The sequence below is a fragment of the Rhincodon typus genome, chromosome 47 (assembly GCF_021869965.1).
Source record: "Rhincodon typus isolate 14 chromosome 47, sRhiTyp1.1, whole genome shotgun sequence".
NCBI lineage: Eukaryota > Metazoa > Chordata > Chondrichthyes > Orectolobiformes > Rhincodontidae > Rhincodon > Rhincodon typus.
In genome coordinates this window covers 5,914,264-5,927,195 of record NC_063378.1, presented here as the reverse complement: position 1 = coordinate 5,927,195, position 12,932 = coordinate 5,914,264, and the positions used below count along the sequence as shown (strand labels likewise).

Genomic DNA, 12,932 nt, shown 5'->3' with positions numbered 1-12,932 from the left:
GCCCTGCACTGCTCCATGTCCATTCTCTGCCACATACTGATAGTCTCCACTCTCCCTGGATGTACCATGAGGAATCTCCAATCATAACTCATTGCTGGATCTTGTTCAGTTCATTGTTACATTAAAATGTCTCCATGTCAGGTTGGAAGCTAGGAAGATGTCGACACAGTAGAGTATCACTGCAGAATTCTCCTCAAATGTATTGATTGATGAATCTTTATTCTTAGCAAGGTAGCTAATTGAGAGATTTTGTGGTGTGTCTAAAACTAAATAAGGAATTCATGTGAATGAACACAGAGCACAAGGACACTCAACATTTCATTCCTCTGTATCTGATCTCTGTGTGCAGTTCAAGTTGTCTTTCCCCGTGAAATTCTGAAGTCAATGTTTAAAATAGACAATTCTTGATTGTTTCCTTTTATTAATTCAAAGAATGTGGGTGGTGCTGGTTAGGCTAGTATTTATGGCCCATCTCTGATTGCCCCTTGAGAATGGGTTGTGAGCTGCTTTATTGAACAGCTGCAGTCCTTGTGCTGTACATACAAGGTTCTGTTACGAAATAGCAGTTTGACCCAGTGACACTGAAGGAACGGTGATATATTTCCAAGTCTCGATAGTGACTGGCTTGGAGGGAAACTTGCAGGGGTAGTGCTCCCATGCATTTGCCGTCTTGAATTCAAAGAATTGAATTCACAACATTCAATGGTAGTGGTCAGGGGTTTGGAAGATGCTAACAATAGAGTCTTGGTGAATTCCTGTAGTGCACAGTGTTATAGATACAGAGTGCAGCTGTTGGGCGATGATCGTTGAGGAGTGAATGTTTAAAGTGGGAGATATGTTCAGATCAGTCGGTGTGAGTTTGCCAGTGTGTGAGGCAACATGTGCCTGATTGGGGGCACATGAGGTCCTGTGTGTGTACCAGTGAGTAACATTGAAACATATGTACATTCACTTACATTCCACATTGATGGTTATGGAGCCCACCATTGCTCCATGTCCATTCTCTGCCACACACTGATAGTCTCCTGACTCCCGGTACGTAATGTGAGGAATCTCTAACCACAGCTCATTTTTGGAACTTGTTTTGCTCATTGTGACATTAAAATGTCTCCACATCAGGTTAGAAGCTGGGAAGCTCTCAACAGAGCAGATTATCACTGCAGAATTCCCCTCAATTATATTAATTGCCGAATTTTTAATCACAGCAAGAGAAGTAATTGTGAGATTCCGTGGTGAATCTAAAAACAAATAAAACAGATTCACTTTCACTGAATGTGAAGCATTGAAAGGCTGTTAGAATGTGAAAGGAATGATATCGATGCACCTTCTTTGTTCAGAGGAAGGTCATTAGGACCAACAGTTCAGCACTGAGATAATGACACACTGTCAGAGGGTCAGGACTGAGGGTGCACCGCACTATCAGAGGGTCAGTGCTGAGGGAGTGCAGCACTGCCAGTTTGCACAGTTATATTTCCATTATTCGTCAGATCTTGCTGAGCACATTGTAGACTGTTGCGCCTAATGTCGAATGAAGGATGTCGATACTTACATTGCACTGTCAGTACGAGGGTCTGCTCTGAAGAAACAGTTGGATAACTCACTCTGCAGGTGAGAGTTTGTCCCTGGTGTGTGAGTGATGGTGTCAGGCTCAGAGCAGAAGTATAGGTCAGAGTGACACCATGCTGAATTACAGTGTTTGAGACTGATCCACGTACGGCAGTGGGAGCGTCCCAGGTTAAGGCAGGAGCGGTTCCATTGCACGTTGTGTTGAAGATGCAGCTTAGGCTCACACGCTTTCCTGCGATAATTTCCACAGGGGCTATTGTGGGTTTATCTGTGAAATCTAACACACAGAGAATGGATCCTTTTAGATACATATAATGTAAAGTGGCTGTTAAAATAGAAATAATAATCTCACGAGATAAGACACTTTCACCGGGATGATATTTGAACCGAGTACAATGATCAGTAAAGACTTTCCTCTTTTCTGACTCGGTGAAGTTTATGTCACTCTGTTTAACACACTTTCACTCTGACTCCTGTGATTGGACAATGCTGGGTGCAGGAGGGGGAGCTGCTCAGAGCCCAGGGAGGACTGGCTCCTCACTTTCTCTGAAATCTGCCAAATTCCAATTAAATCCTGCCTGCAACAGGACAGCAACGATTGGTAACAATCTCAGCCAGAACAATGAAATATGTGATCAGATTTTTGATGACAATCCTGTTTTTTGTTGGAGTTTGCCTTATAGGGTGACTGCGAATCCTTCACGGCAGCAGCAACTCCATTTGTGGAATTGCTTCATTGTTTGTGAAGCTGTTTGGAATACCCTGAAATGGTGAAAGGCACTACAGAAATATGAGACAAAAACGAAGGTTCTAAGGAAGGGTCACTGGACCCGAAGTGTTAACTCCGATTTCTTTTCACAAGTGCTGCCAGACCTGCTGAGCTTTTCTAGCAAATTCTGTTTTTGTTTCGGATTCACAGCATCTGCAGTTCTTTTTGATTTTTACAGAAATGTGAGTCTTTTTTGTCTCTGAGATTTTTCAACACGATGAGAGAGATATACGAGAGTGGATCACCTGATAACATTGATGGGCACAGTCAATACATTTAATCATTGATATTCATGTCAGTATTTAGAGGTTTCTCCAGGACTGAACTGGAAGCTTATCAGCGGGTTATTGAGAATCAGACACTGGGTTATCACAAACTGAGGCTGGATTGAAAAGGTTCACTAGGATGATCCCTGGTATGGAGGGATTGTCTTCTGAGCTAAGGTTAAACAAGTTGGGACTCTACTCACTGGAGTTTAGAAGAAGGAGAGGTGATCTCGTTGAAACATATGGGATTCTGAAGGGGCTTGACAGGGTAACTGCTGAGAGGATGTTGTACTTCATGGGGGAATCTTGGACCAGAGGACACAGTCTCAGATTAAAGGAGTGCTAATTTAAGGCTCAGATGAGGAGGAATTTCTTTTCTCCGAGGGTTGTGTCTTTAGAACTCCTTGCCACAGAGACATTTGGGGGCAGTGTCGTTGTATATATTTAAGGGTGAAGTTTATGGATTTTTGATGAGTTGAGGAATCAAGAGTTATGGGGAAAATGCAGGAAGTGGATGTAAGGAATGTCGGATCAGCCATGATCTTACTGAATGGCAGAACGGGCTCGATGGGCCGAATGGCCTACTCCTGTTCCTATTTCTTATGGTCTTAGGCAGGATGTCAGAAGAGAGAGGCAAGAGGTTCAGGGAGTGAATTCCTGGATTCCAGGCAACTAGAATGATAAATACACATCGGTGAGACAAGTAAAGACAGGTGTCCACAAGAGGACAGAACTCAAGATCTCCCATGGAACTGAAGATGATTACAGGAAGAGGAAGGTAACAAGGATGTGAATGAGACAGCATAATTTTAAGGTGAGCTGAGAAAAACGTAAAAGGGACCTGAGGAGTAATTTTATCACATAGAGGGTGGTTTGTATGTGGAATAAATTGCCAGAGGAAGTGGTAGATGTAGGTACAGTTACCACAATTAAGAGACATTTGGACAGCCACATAAATGGGAAAGGTTTAGATGGATAGGGGCCATATGTGGGCAAATGGGACTAGTTTAGTTTGGGAAATTAGGTTGGCATCAACGAATTGGACTGAAGGGTCTGCTCCATGCTGTATGGCTTTGTGACTATATGCTTGATGAGGAATCAGCGTAGGCCAGCGAATGCAGGGGGTTGGTAGCAGAGCGAGATTTGCTGTGAAATAAGATTAAGGATTTTCCAGAAAGTAGAATGTGGAAGACCAGCCAGGAATCATCAGAGCAGTCAAACATGATAAGCTGACACAGAAATGAAATCTCCAAGGATGGGAAGTCTTTTGTTGCAGATGCTGAGGGAGGGAAGCAGTAAAGCTATCCCGGTGAGAACTTTCTTATGGCAGCTACGAGGATGAGCGTGGAAGAAGATTTTGAAAGAGAGGTGAAAGTGCTGAGATGTTCAAAGGAGGAGAATGTGCCAGAGACGGCGGTCAGGTCAAGGTGTGACCTAGAGATAAATGCCACACGGTCACCACACCAGTCTATGGGGACAGTGTTGCTGGATGAAGCCAGGAGGGGAGGATTCATTAGGGTGGATGATGTCATTGTCTGCAGCTCAGTTTCTGTTCAGGCTCTGATGTGGATGCTATCACCTGTAATAAGTTTGTGGATCTGGGAGGACAAATAAATGAAACCCTGAAAGCTACAACACCTGGTTAACACACCTATAAAACTAAGAGTTCAGACCTGACGGTGTGTCCTCTCCCACTGAATGTACAATAGGATTGTTAAGTAATTATAACTCAGCACTTACCAGAAACGTGAAGCTGGGTTGCAGGATAGTAGCTGTAACTGTTCACATTGTCAAATTCAACTCTGAAATAATAAGGACCTGCGTCTTCCTGTGTGATGCGATTTATGATCAAGGAACAGTCTCCATATTTCAGGTTTCCAGACAGCTGGGTCCGCAGGTAGAACCGTCCCAACTCGCGGCTATGATCCTTGGAGTGAAAGGCTGTTGATGATGTTTTCCAATCCTTGTTACTAAACCAGATTCCGGTTCGTGGTTGGTTTGCTAGATGGGAAGGATAACTGTAGCGGCATGGAATACGTGCACAGGAACCTTCCTGTACCGTCACCTCAGGTGGAGTGTGGATTTGCCACTCTTGTGCGAGTCCAGCTGTGGAGAGAAATATCAGTATTTAGCACTGAATGGCCTGTGGATCCACTAGACTCGATATCCACTCCCTCTGTCACTCGTACACGGTGGCTACAGTGTGGACCACCTACAAGAAACTCCCCAAGATTACATAGCAGATGGAGGAGACAGGTTACAAAGCAGTTGGACAGGTTCATCCGACATTGTCTCACAGTTCTCACGGTCCTGTTTATTGAAGCTAGACTTCCACCCAACACAGTTTCTACGAGACACACCAATGGAGATACATTCTGTGCTGATTTACAGGGCACACAATAGATGAGGAGTCCTCAGAAGTCGCACCCTTATCACCAGCATGAATCACTTTCCTGGATCCTCATAGTCTAAGGCAGTGATTCTTAAACCTTTTTGTTTGAAGAATTCCTTTTCAGATGGATTAGTAATTACAGACTCCCAATCTCATTTATAATACAGTTTAATATCCATGACATAAGGGTGCTGTGCGGATGGCAGTTTTAATTGTGGGAATCAGGAAGCAGGCAATCACTTAGAGGACTGTTTGAAGTCAATATCTTTGATGTAGACAATGATGAGACAGACCAGCGAGACCAAGAATAATGGATAATTGTGACAGAGAAACAGGCGATTCGGGTCAACACATCCATGCTGCTGTTAATGTTGCACCTGAGCCTCCCATCTCTCTTCATCAAAATCTATCATCGTAACCTTCTATTCCCTTCTCCCTAATATGTTTATCCAGTGCTCCCAATTAATACATCGACATGATTCACCTTGACTACTGTCTGTGGGAGTGAATCTCACATTCTCCTCCCAACTCTGTGCGGGAGCTAGTCCCACATTCTACCCCTCCCTCTGGGAGTGAGTTCCACGTCGCCCCCAGACTCCCTGTGGGAGCGAGTCCCACATTCCTCCTGACTCTCTGTTTCTCCCAAATTCCTCATTGGATTTCTTGGTGTCTGTCTTCTGTTGTTAGCCAAACATATGCTCTCTCACACGAAATGAAATATTCTCCCTCAATCCATTCAAACTTTCGAAACTTTGTCAACATCCATGGGGTCATCCCTCAGGCTTTTTTCTTCCAAAAGAGAAGAAATTTTGCTTGATTGGAAATAATTTCCTGATGTGTAAACCGTTTCCCCCCACCCCCACCTCCCCACCATGTCTGGGATCAACTTTGTCAATCTCTTTGGCACATCTCCAACCCCTCGATATCCTCTTTATAGGATGGAGATGAAAGCCGTATACAGCATCCTTCGTAGGGTTTTATCAACATTCAATAGAAATTTAGCAGGATGTCCATAAACTACACAATGTAGGAAAAGATATAGGCTATTCGGCCCATTGAGTCTTCAATGAGATCATGGCAGAACTAATAATCCTCAACTCCTCTTTCTGCCTTTTCTCCATGAACTCATTAAAAATCCACGTCATCCTTGTATATAGTTAATGACCCAGCCTCAACAGCCATCTGCAGTAAAGAATTCCACAGATTCTCTACCATTAGAGAAGAAATTCCTTCTCATCTGTGTCTTAAATGTACGACACCTTATTCTGAGTTTGTGCACTCTAATCTTAGACTCTCCCATTAGGGAACCATTCTCTCTGTACCTACCCTGTCGTGAGGTTTCTAGACAGAGTAGATAGGAAGAAGCCGTTCCCACTCATAAAAGGAACAAGAACGAGAGGGGCATAGATTTAAACGGATGTGCAGACGAAGCTAGGGCGATGTGAGAATAAACATTTTTACCCAGCAAGTAGTGAGGGTGTGGAATGCACTGCCAGAAAATGCAGCAGGAGCATTTGAGTCATTGGAGAGTCACATTGGATGATTATTTGGATAGAAATAGTATGCAGGAATAGGAGTTAAGGGCTAGAGATTGGCACTAGGTAATGAGGCATTTGAAGAGCTGATGCTGGCATGATGGGCTGAATGGCTTCCTTCTGTGCTGTAACTCTTCTGTGATTCTATGATATTAAAAACTGATTCTCCTGCAGCGAGAAACTTTTCAACCTTCTGAAGTGACCTCCTGAATGTTATGAACTGAACCCTTGAATATTCTGTTCTTAAGTCAAAGTTAAACTAATGTCCTTAATGTGTTTAACCTTTCTGTCATAAACTCAACAGTATGAACAATTTACCCATTAACACTGTAGGGTTTTCCCAGGCACTTCAGAGCAATTACATGCTATGTTGGAATTCATGTGCATAGGTCACTGTTTCAATTCATTTTCCGACTTGTTTAATCTAAAAAATGTTTGCAGAACTGACACACATCCATCTGCCAAAATCCAAATGACAAATTAAAGCATAAAAATAATATGAACCTTTAATCACACTATTCCCAAGTTAAACCCTGACATTCTGAGCAATAGTTTTCCTGCCAAAACGTATTAACAGTTGTTTGGTAGGATTGAACCTGAACGTTGCTGAAAAGAGAGACACGCTTTTGAAACTTTTCATCTTATACTCAGTAGAACAGACTCAATAAAAGCAAGTTTCAAAGCGAAGAACAACTTATGCAGCAAGAGAAAAGGTTGCTGAATCCATGTGGATGCCCATCAACAGTTGCCATGGAGAATGCAATAGGGAACAGGTATCCCTCCAAGCTTTTCCTTAAATTGAAAAAATAAGACAAGTTAACTCTGATTGATTATTTACTTGCTAACCAATCAGCACCTTTTTCTCATGTAGATTGTTTCCTCTAAAATTTGCCATTCTTGAGTCTGCCCTGATGAATGTGAGATAAAAAAGTTTCAACAAAGTATCTGTCTTTGCAGCACAAAACATAGGACTTCACATTAGTCTGTGTTGAACTGCATTTGCCAACTTTATGCCTTGTCTGCAAATTCATTGCTGTTATCCTATCATCTGTCTCCATACTGACTGCCTTTCCACCAACTGTTTTTAATGTGGTGAAGGATTCTCTATTAATAGAATACAGACACAATCAGATCCCAGCTTCAATCCAATAAGAACAAGCAAAAATTTCACCCCATGGAGTTGATTAATAGACTCAAAGAAGGTTTTAATTTTAATTTTAAAGAACAAAACTTCCCCTAAACAGTTGAGTTTCCTTTTATCCAAGACAATGACTGATCATGAACAGAAACATGACAATCTGGAGAATATCTGACAGTGTTCAGCAAACCCAACACAGTTTCTCAGTGTTCATCAGTTTTTCATCAGGGGATTTACACGTTTGAGAAAGGGGAGAAGGTTTGATAAGTCAAGAACATAAATAATAGGCGTTCTGAGGAATAGTCATATTGGATAAAAAATGTTAACTCTGTACTCTCTCCACAGGTAGAAGTCAACCCATTGAGTTTCTCCAGTACTTTCCACTTATATTTCAGGAGAAATACAAACAGGAGTAGGCCATTCAGCCCCCCCAGCCTGATTAGGCAACAAGTTGATCTGATTGTGAACTGAACTCCATTTTCCTGCATGCCCCCTATAATGCATTGACTTGCTTTTAAATCAAAACCCCTCCTCTTTCAGCATTGAATATATTGAATGACCCATCTGCCACCACTCTCAAGTGAGGAGACTTCCAAAAACTCAAAATTCTTCCTCATTTGAGTCTTCAATTGCAGGCCCACTCCATCCACCACTGACACTCAGTAGCAGCAGCTTGTCCTATCTGCAATACGTACTGAAGAAATGCGCCAAAGATCCTCAGACAGTACCTTCCAGACCCACGACTACCTCCATCTAGAATAACAAGGGCAGCAGATACATGGGACCACTACTCTTTGCAAGTTTCCCTCCAAGCCACTCAGCTCCAAGCTGTTTCACACTCACTCTGTGTTTCTCCCTCCCTGTCTCTCTCTCAGTGATAGAATTAATCTACTGAGGACCTGTTGGAAGTCATTACCCTCAATTTGATAATATTGGCTGTTAGGAATCACTTTGGATCCTCGATGTCCAAGTAATCTCTTTAGATCCTCATTATCCAAAGAATCTGTTTGGATCCTCATTATCTAAGGGATTTATCTGATTCTTCGTTGTCTGTGGAATATATTTGGAACTCTATTGTCTAAGGGATCTATTTGAATTCTCATTTTCTAAGCGATCTCTTCGCATCATTATTGTTTTAAGGGATCCCTTTGGATTCCTTTGTCTGAGAGATTGCTTTTGGCCCTCACTGACTAAGTGGTCTCTTTGGATCCTCATTGGTCAAGGGATTATCTCTGTTCCAAACTTCACATTGCTGTATTGGTGATTCTGATGCAGCATTGGAGACTTGACTTGTCCCCAAGCTCAGCATCGACCCAGACACTATGAAACACTCAGCAAATTGCCTCTAGCCTGAGCGCTGCATGTGATGGAATTTCCTCTGTGATGGGTATACAGCTTTCACAGATGGTCTCACAGTCATTGTGGTTCAAACAGAACTTAGCTGTGCACACAGAAGGCTAATACCAGGTGCGAATTGCTTCCGGTCCATCTGGAACAGCTATGACTTCATCAGGAAACTGAAACATTGCTGGGAAGGAACTTAAATCACTGGATTGCAGAATCATACAGCACAGATGAAGACTGTTCCATCCATTGTGCCTGGGTCAGCTCTTTGAAAGATCTCCCAAATTAGTCCCCACGACATCCTCTTTTCCCCACAGCCATGAAAATGTTTCCCGTTGCAATATTCCTCCAATTCCTGCTTTTCAAATTTCGTTTGCAATCTGATTCCACTGCCCTCTCAGGCTAATTGATTTCGTCTGGAGCTGTAATGGTCTCAGAGTCTGTGCAATTTACACAGTGCAGCAGATCAGAGGCAATCAGGATATCTCTTGTTTATCCAAGGAGCTGCTGTGGGACATTCAGACTAAAATCAGCAAAAACACAAACATAAGGCCACTGCTAGCAGAATGCTGACATTGAGATCCACATCACCCTCCAGGTTTTATCCACATTTCTCAAATATCCCTGCATCCCATACCCACTGACCGTCCGTCAATACCTCGATTTTATGATTCTCTCCAACTATTTCCAAACCCTCCACTCTCCCACTTAGTATTTCTATAACATCTACCAACCCTTGAACCCTCCAAGATCTCTTAGCTCCTCCATTGCTGTTGTGAGACTGGGAGCCAGTGTATGTCAGTGAGCACAAGGTTGTTGGGTGAACTGGACATGGCATGAGTTTGTACACCAGCTCACTGCTGAATTAGTTCCAAATCATAGCACAATAAAAATGATCTTTTACAAAACTATTAACCATAAATCTGTCCGAGCTGACGATGGCATTACCTTGAAGGAGTAAGAGCAGGAAGTAAGATTTTCTGATCATTGTCCACTCCCAGATATTTCATCAGCTTCTGAAAGAGAAAGGAGTAAAACAGACCTCACCTTTTTCTGACAGTGTTGAGAGATCAGAACTGCTTTGAGATAGTGTCCTCACAGACTTGATCTGTATGCCCAGATGTTATTTCATAGAATCCCTACAGTGTGGAAATAGGCCCTTTGGCCCAACAAGTCCATACTGACACTCAGAGCATCCCAACCAGACCCAGCCCCCTAATCAACACATCCTTGAACACTGTGGACAATTTGACATGTCCAATCCACCTAGCCTGCACATCTTTGGATTGTGTGAGAAGATCGAAGCACTTGGAGGAAACACATGTAGACACAGGGAAAATCTGCAAACTCCACATAGATAGTTGCCCGAGGATGGAATCGAACCTGGGTTCTTGGAGCTGTGAGACAGCATTGCTAACCACTGAGCCACCGTGTTGCCCACTTGTAAGTAAAAATGTTTCAAAGACATCAATCATTGGAATCTGGTTTTAAAATTAAGACTACAAGAAATAGGAACAGGGGCAGGCTATTTGCCCCCTTGAGCCTGGTCCATCATTGAATTGGATCATGGTTGATCCAACATTTCTCATGTCCACTTCCCTGTGTTTTGACTGTAACCCCGGATTCCTCTAATGATTAAGAATCTATTTCAGCGTTGAATATACGAAAGGACTCTGCCCCCACAGATCTCCCTGGCAAAGGGTTCCAAAGACTCACAACCCCCTGAGAAAAGAAATTCCTTCATATCTGAGTTTAAATTCGTGCCCCTTTATTCTGAAACTGTGCCCTCTGGTCCTAGATTCTCACATGAGGTGAAACATCTGCTCAGAATTCATCCTGTCAAGCCCCTTGAGAAATATATATGTTTCAATCAGATTACCTCTCATTCTTCTAAACTGCAGTGAGTACAGTTTCCACCTGTTTAATCTTTGCACGTAAGATAATCCCTCCATACCGGGAATCATCCTGGTGAATCTGCTCTGAGCTGCCTCCAATGAAACGGTACATTTAAAAACTAACAGCATCAACAAAGGACGATGTTGGTCGTTGAAGTGAATTCCAACCGTAATGTTACTTACCGAGGACCCGCCTGACAGTTCGTCTGGGGAGTAAGTGCTAAGATGCTCTGCTTGGGCTGAATGGCATTTCCCTCTGCTGTTCCATCTGTTTTTTTAATTAGAAAGGGCTGACACACCAAGTCAAAATGAGGAAGTAGGAAGCCCGTGATAAATTCCATAACAGTTTGCTGTATAAGCAATTGTTGATCATTTGAACCAAACTTAGAGCTGGGCAGCTGTTCATATGGTGTATCTAACCTGGTCCCAAGGTGGTAATTGAATTGCCACAGTCCCCAGTCTAGAATCTGAATGCCATGACCCATGCTGATATTCTGCACAGGCTGTTTGCATATTTATTTACAAGTTGTGGGCATTGCTGCCTGTCTGTAATTTCCCCAGTAAAGGTGCTGTCCATGTGCTGTAGGTAGTTGCTTGCACAATGCAGTTGGAGAGGGAGTTCAATGATTTTGACAGTGACACTGAAGGAACAGCGATTTATTTCCAAGTCAAAATGGAGAGTGACCCTATGGCCATAAGAAATTGGCCATTTGGCCCCTTGAGCCTGCTCTGCTATTCAAAAAGAACATGGCTGATCACACATTCCTCAGATCCACTTTACTACCATTTCCCCGAGTGACTTGGTGGGGAACAAGCAGGGGATGATGTTCGCATGTATCTGTTGCCCTGGTCCTTCCAGGTGGAAGTGGTCATGGGTTTGCATGATGCTGTCTAAGGAGCCTCGGTGCAGGACTGGGCTGTGTGCCAAAACAGTGGAAACATTGTAATTTTGGTGGGTCAGTACTGAGGAATGTCGCACTGTCGGAGGCTCAGTACTGAGGGAGTACCATGTAGGATGGTCGGTACTGAGTTAGCGCCACATTGTTGGAGGGTCATAATTAAGTCATGACAGTTGTGTTATGAATATAAAATAGATTTATCCGCTTTTCCGAAAAAGCTTTTCAGCATGTTCATGGACGCATGCCAACTGAATGCTACAATCCAGTGAGGGGCCACAACTTTTGTTTTCCAGGAGACGAAGTGTGATATCCAGCAGTCTGAAGACATGAATAAAATACAACAAACCACCGTTTTAGATAAGTAAAAATAAAGTTTACTTTGCAAAATTTGAGAAATAGTATAATGAACAATACATGTACAACATGAATTCCAACTGTGCATTAAAAATATATGATAATCAAGTCATAAATGTGATCATGACACACACATTTCTGAACGTATGCTCACAGACTTTATTGATGTTAGATCAATACATCTCATTTATCTTAAAAGAGTTTTTAATTTTTCACTTTTCCCAACCTTACCTTGAAATGTTCTACAGAAACATTGCATTGTGCTGTACCTCAATGAATGTTCCCATTTGAATCGACTACCCTAATTTTCTGGGTCTTCCTTCAATTAATCTGTAAATGATACTGCTGTGCTCTTTCACAGGTACAAAACAGCCTTGTTTCTTTTTCCACTTGAGAGGTAGCTGCATCAAATTCCTCCCTACCGATGATTTTCCCTGAGCTCTTTTTTTTGCTCAGTTACATCAAGAAATTTATCCTTATGCATTCTCATCCACCCTCTCTTGCACTAAACAATGAGTAGCACAGACTCCCTTTGACCTCCTAAAGCTTGACAGGTTCTCAGGAACCCCGTCACCATCATTGAGCTGCTAGCCAACTCCTCAAACATCTTGCCTAAGTTCAAACAACTGTCCGATACTCAGTCTTTGGGCCTTCTCACTGTGTTCCATACAGAGGCACTCAATAGTTCTCGGGCATCCAACTAAATACAACACATGGTGATGCACTCAATAACTTCAAGCCTCACTGCCTTCCATCTCTAAACTCCCTTTCCAA

General features: G+C 42.7%; 1 protein-coding gene across 1 annotated transcript in view; it reads right to left on the bottom strand.

Moving 5' to 3' along the window:
- Positions 1–11,109, bottom strand: part of LOC109923039 (B-cell receptor CD22-like) — a 45,687-nt gene extending 34,578 nt beyond the window's left edge. The window contains exons 1-4 of the mRNA XM_048620581.1: positions 11,089–11,109; positions 9,959–10,026; positions 4,342–4,707; positions 1,550–1,843 (exon numbers count right to left, since the gene is read on the bottom strand). Of these exons, the coding sequence (XP_048476538.1) occupies positions 1,550–1,843; positions 4,342–4,707; positions 9,959–9,998 (700 nt within the window). The 5' untranslated portion in view covers positions 9,999–10,026; positions 11,089–11,109. The remainder of the gene's footprint in view (positions 1–1,549; positions 1,844–4,341; positions 4,708–9,958; positions 10,027–11,088) is intronic.
- Between the last annotated feature and the right edge of the window lie 1,823 nt (positions 11,110–12,932).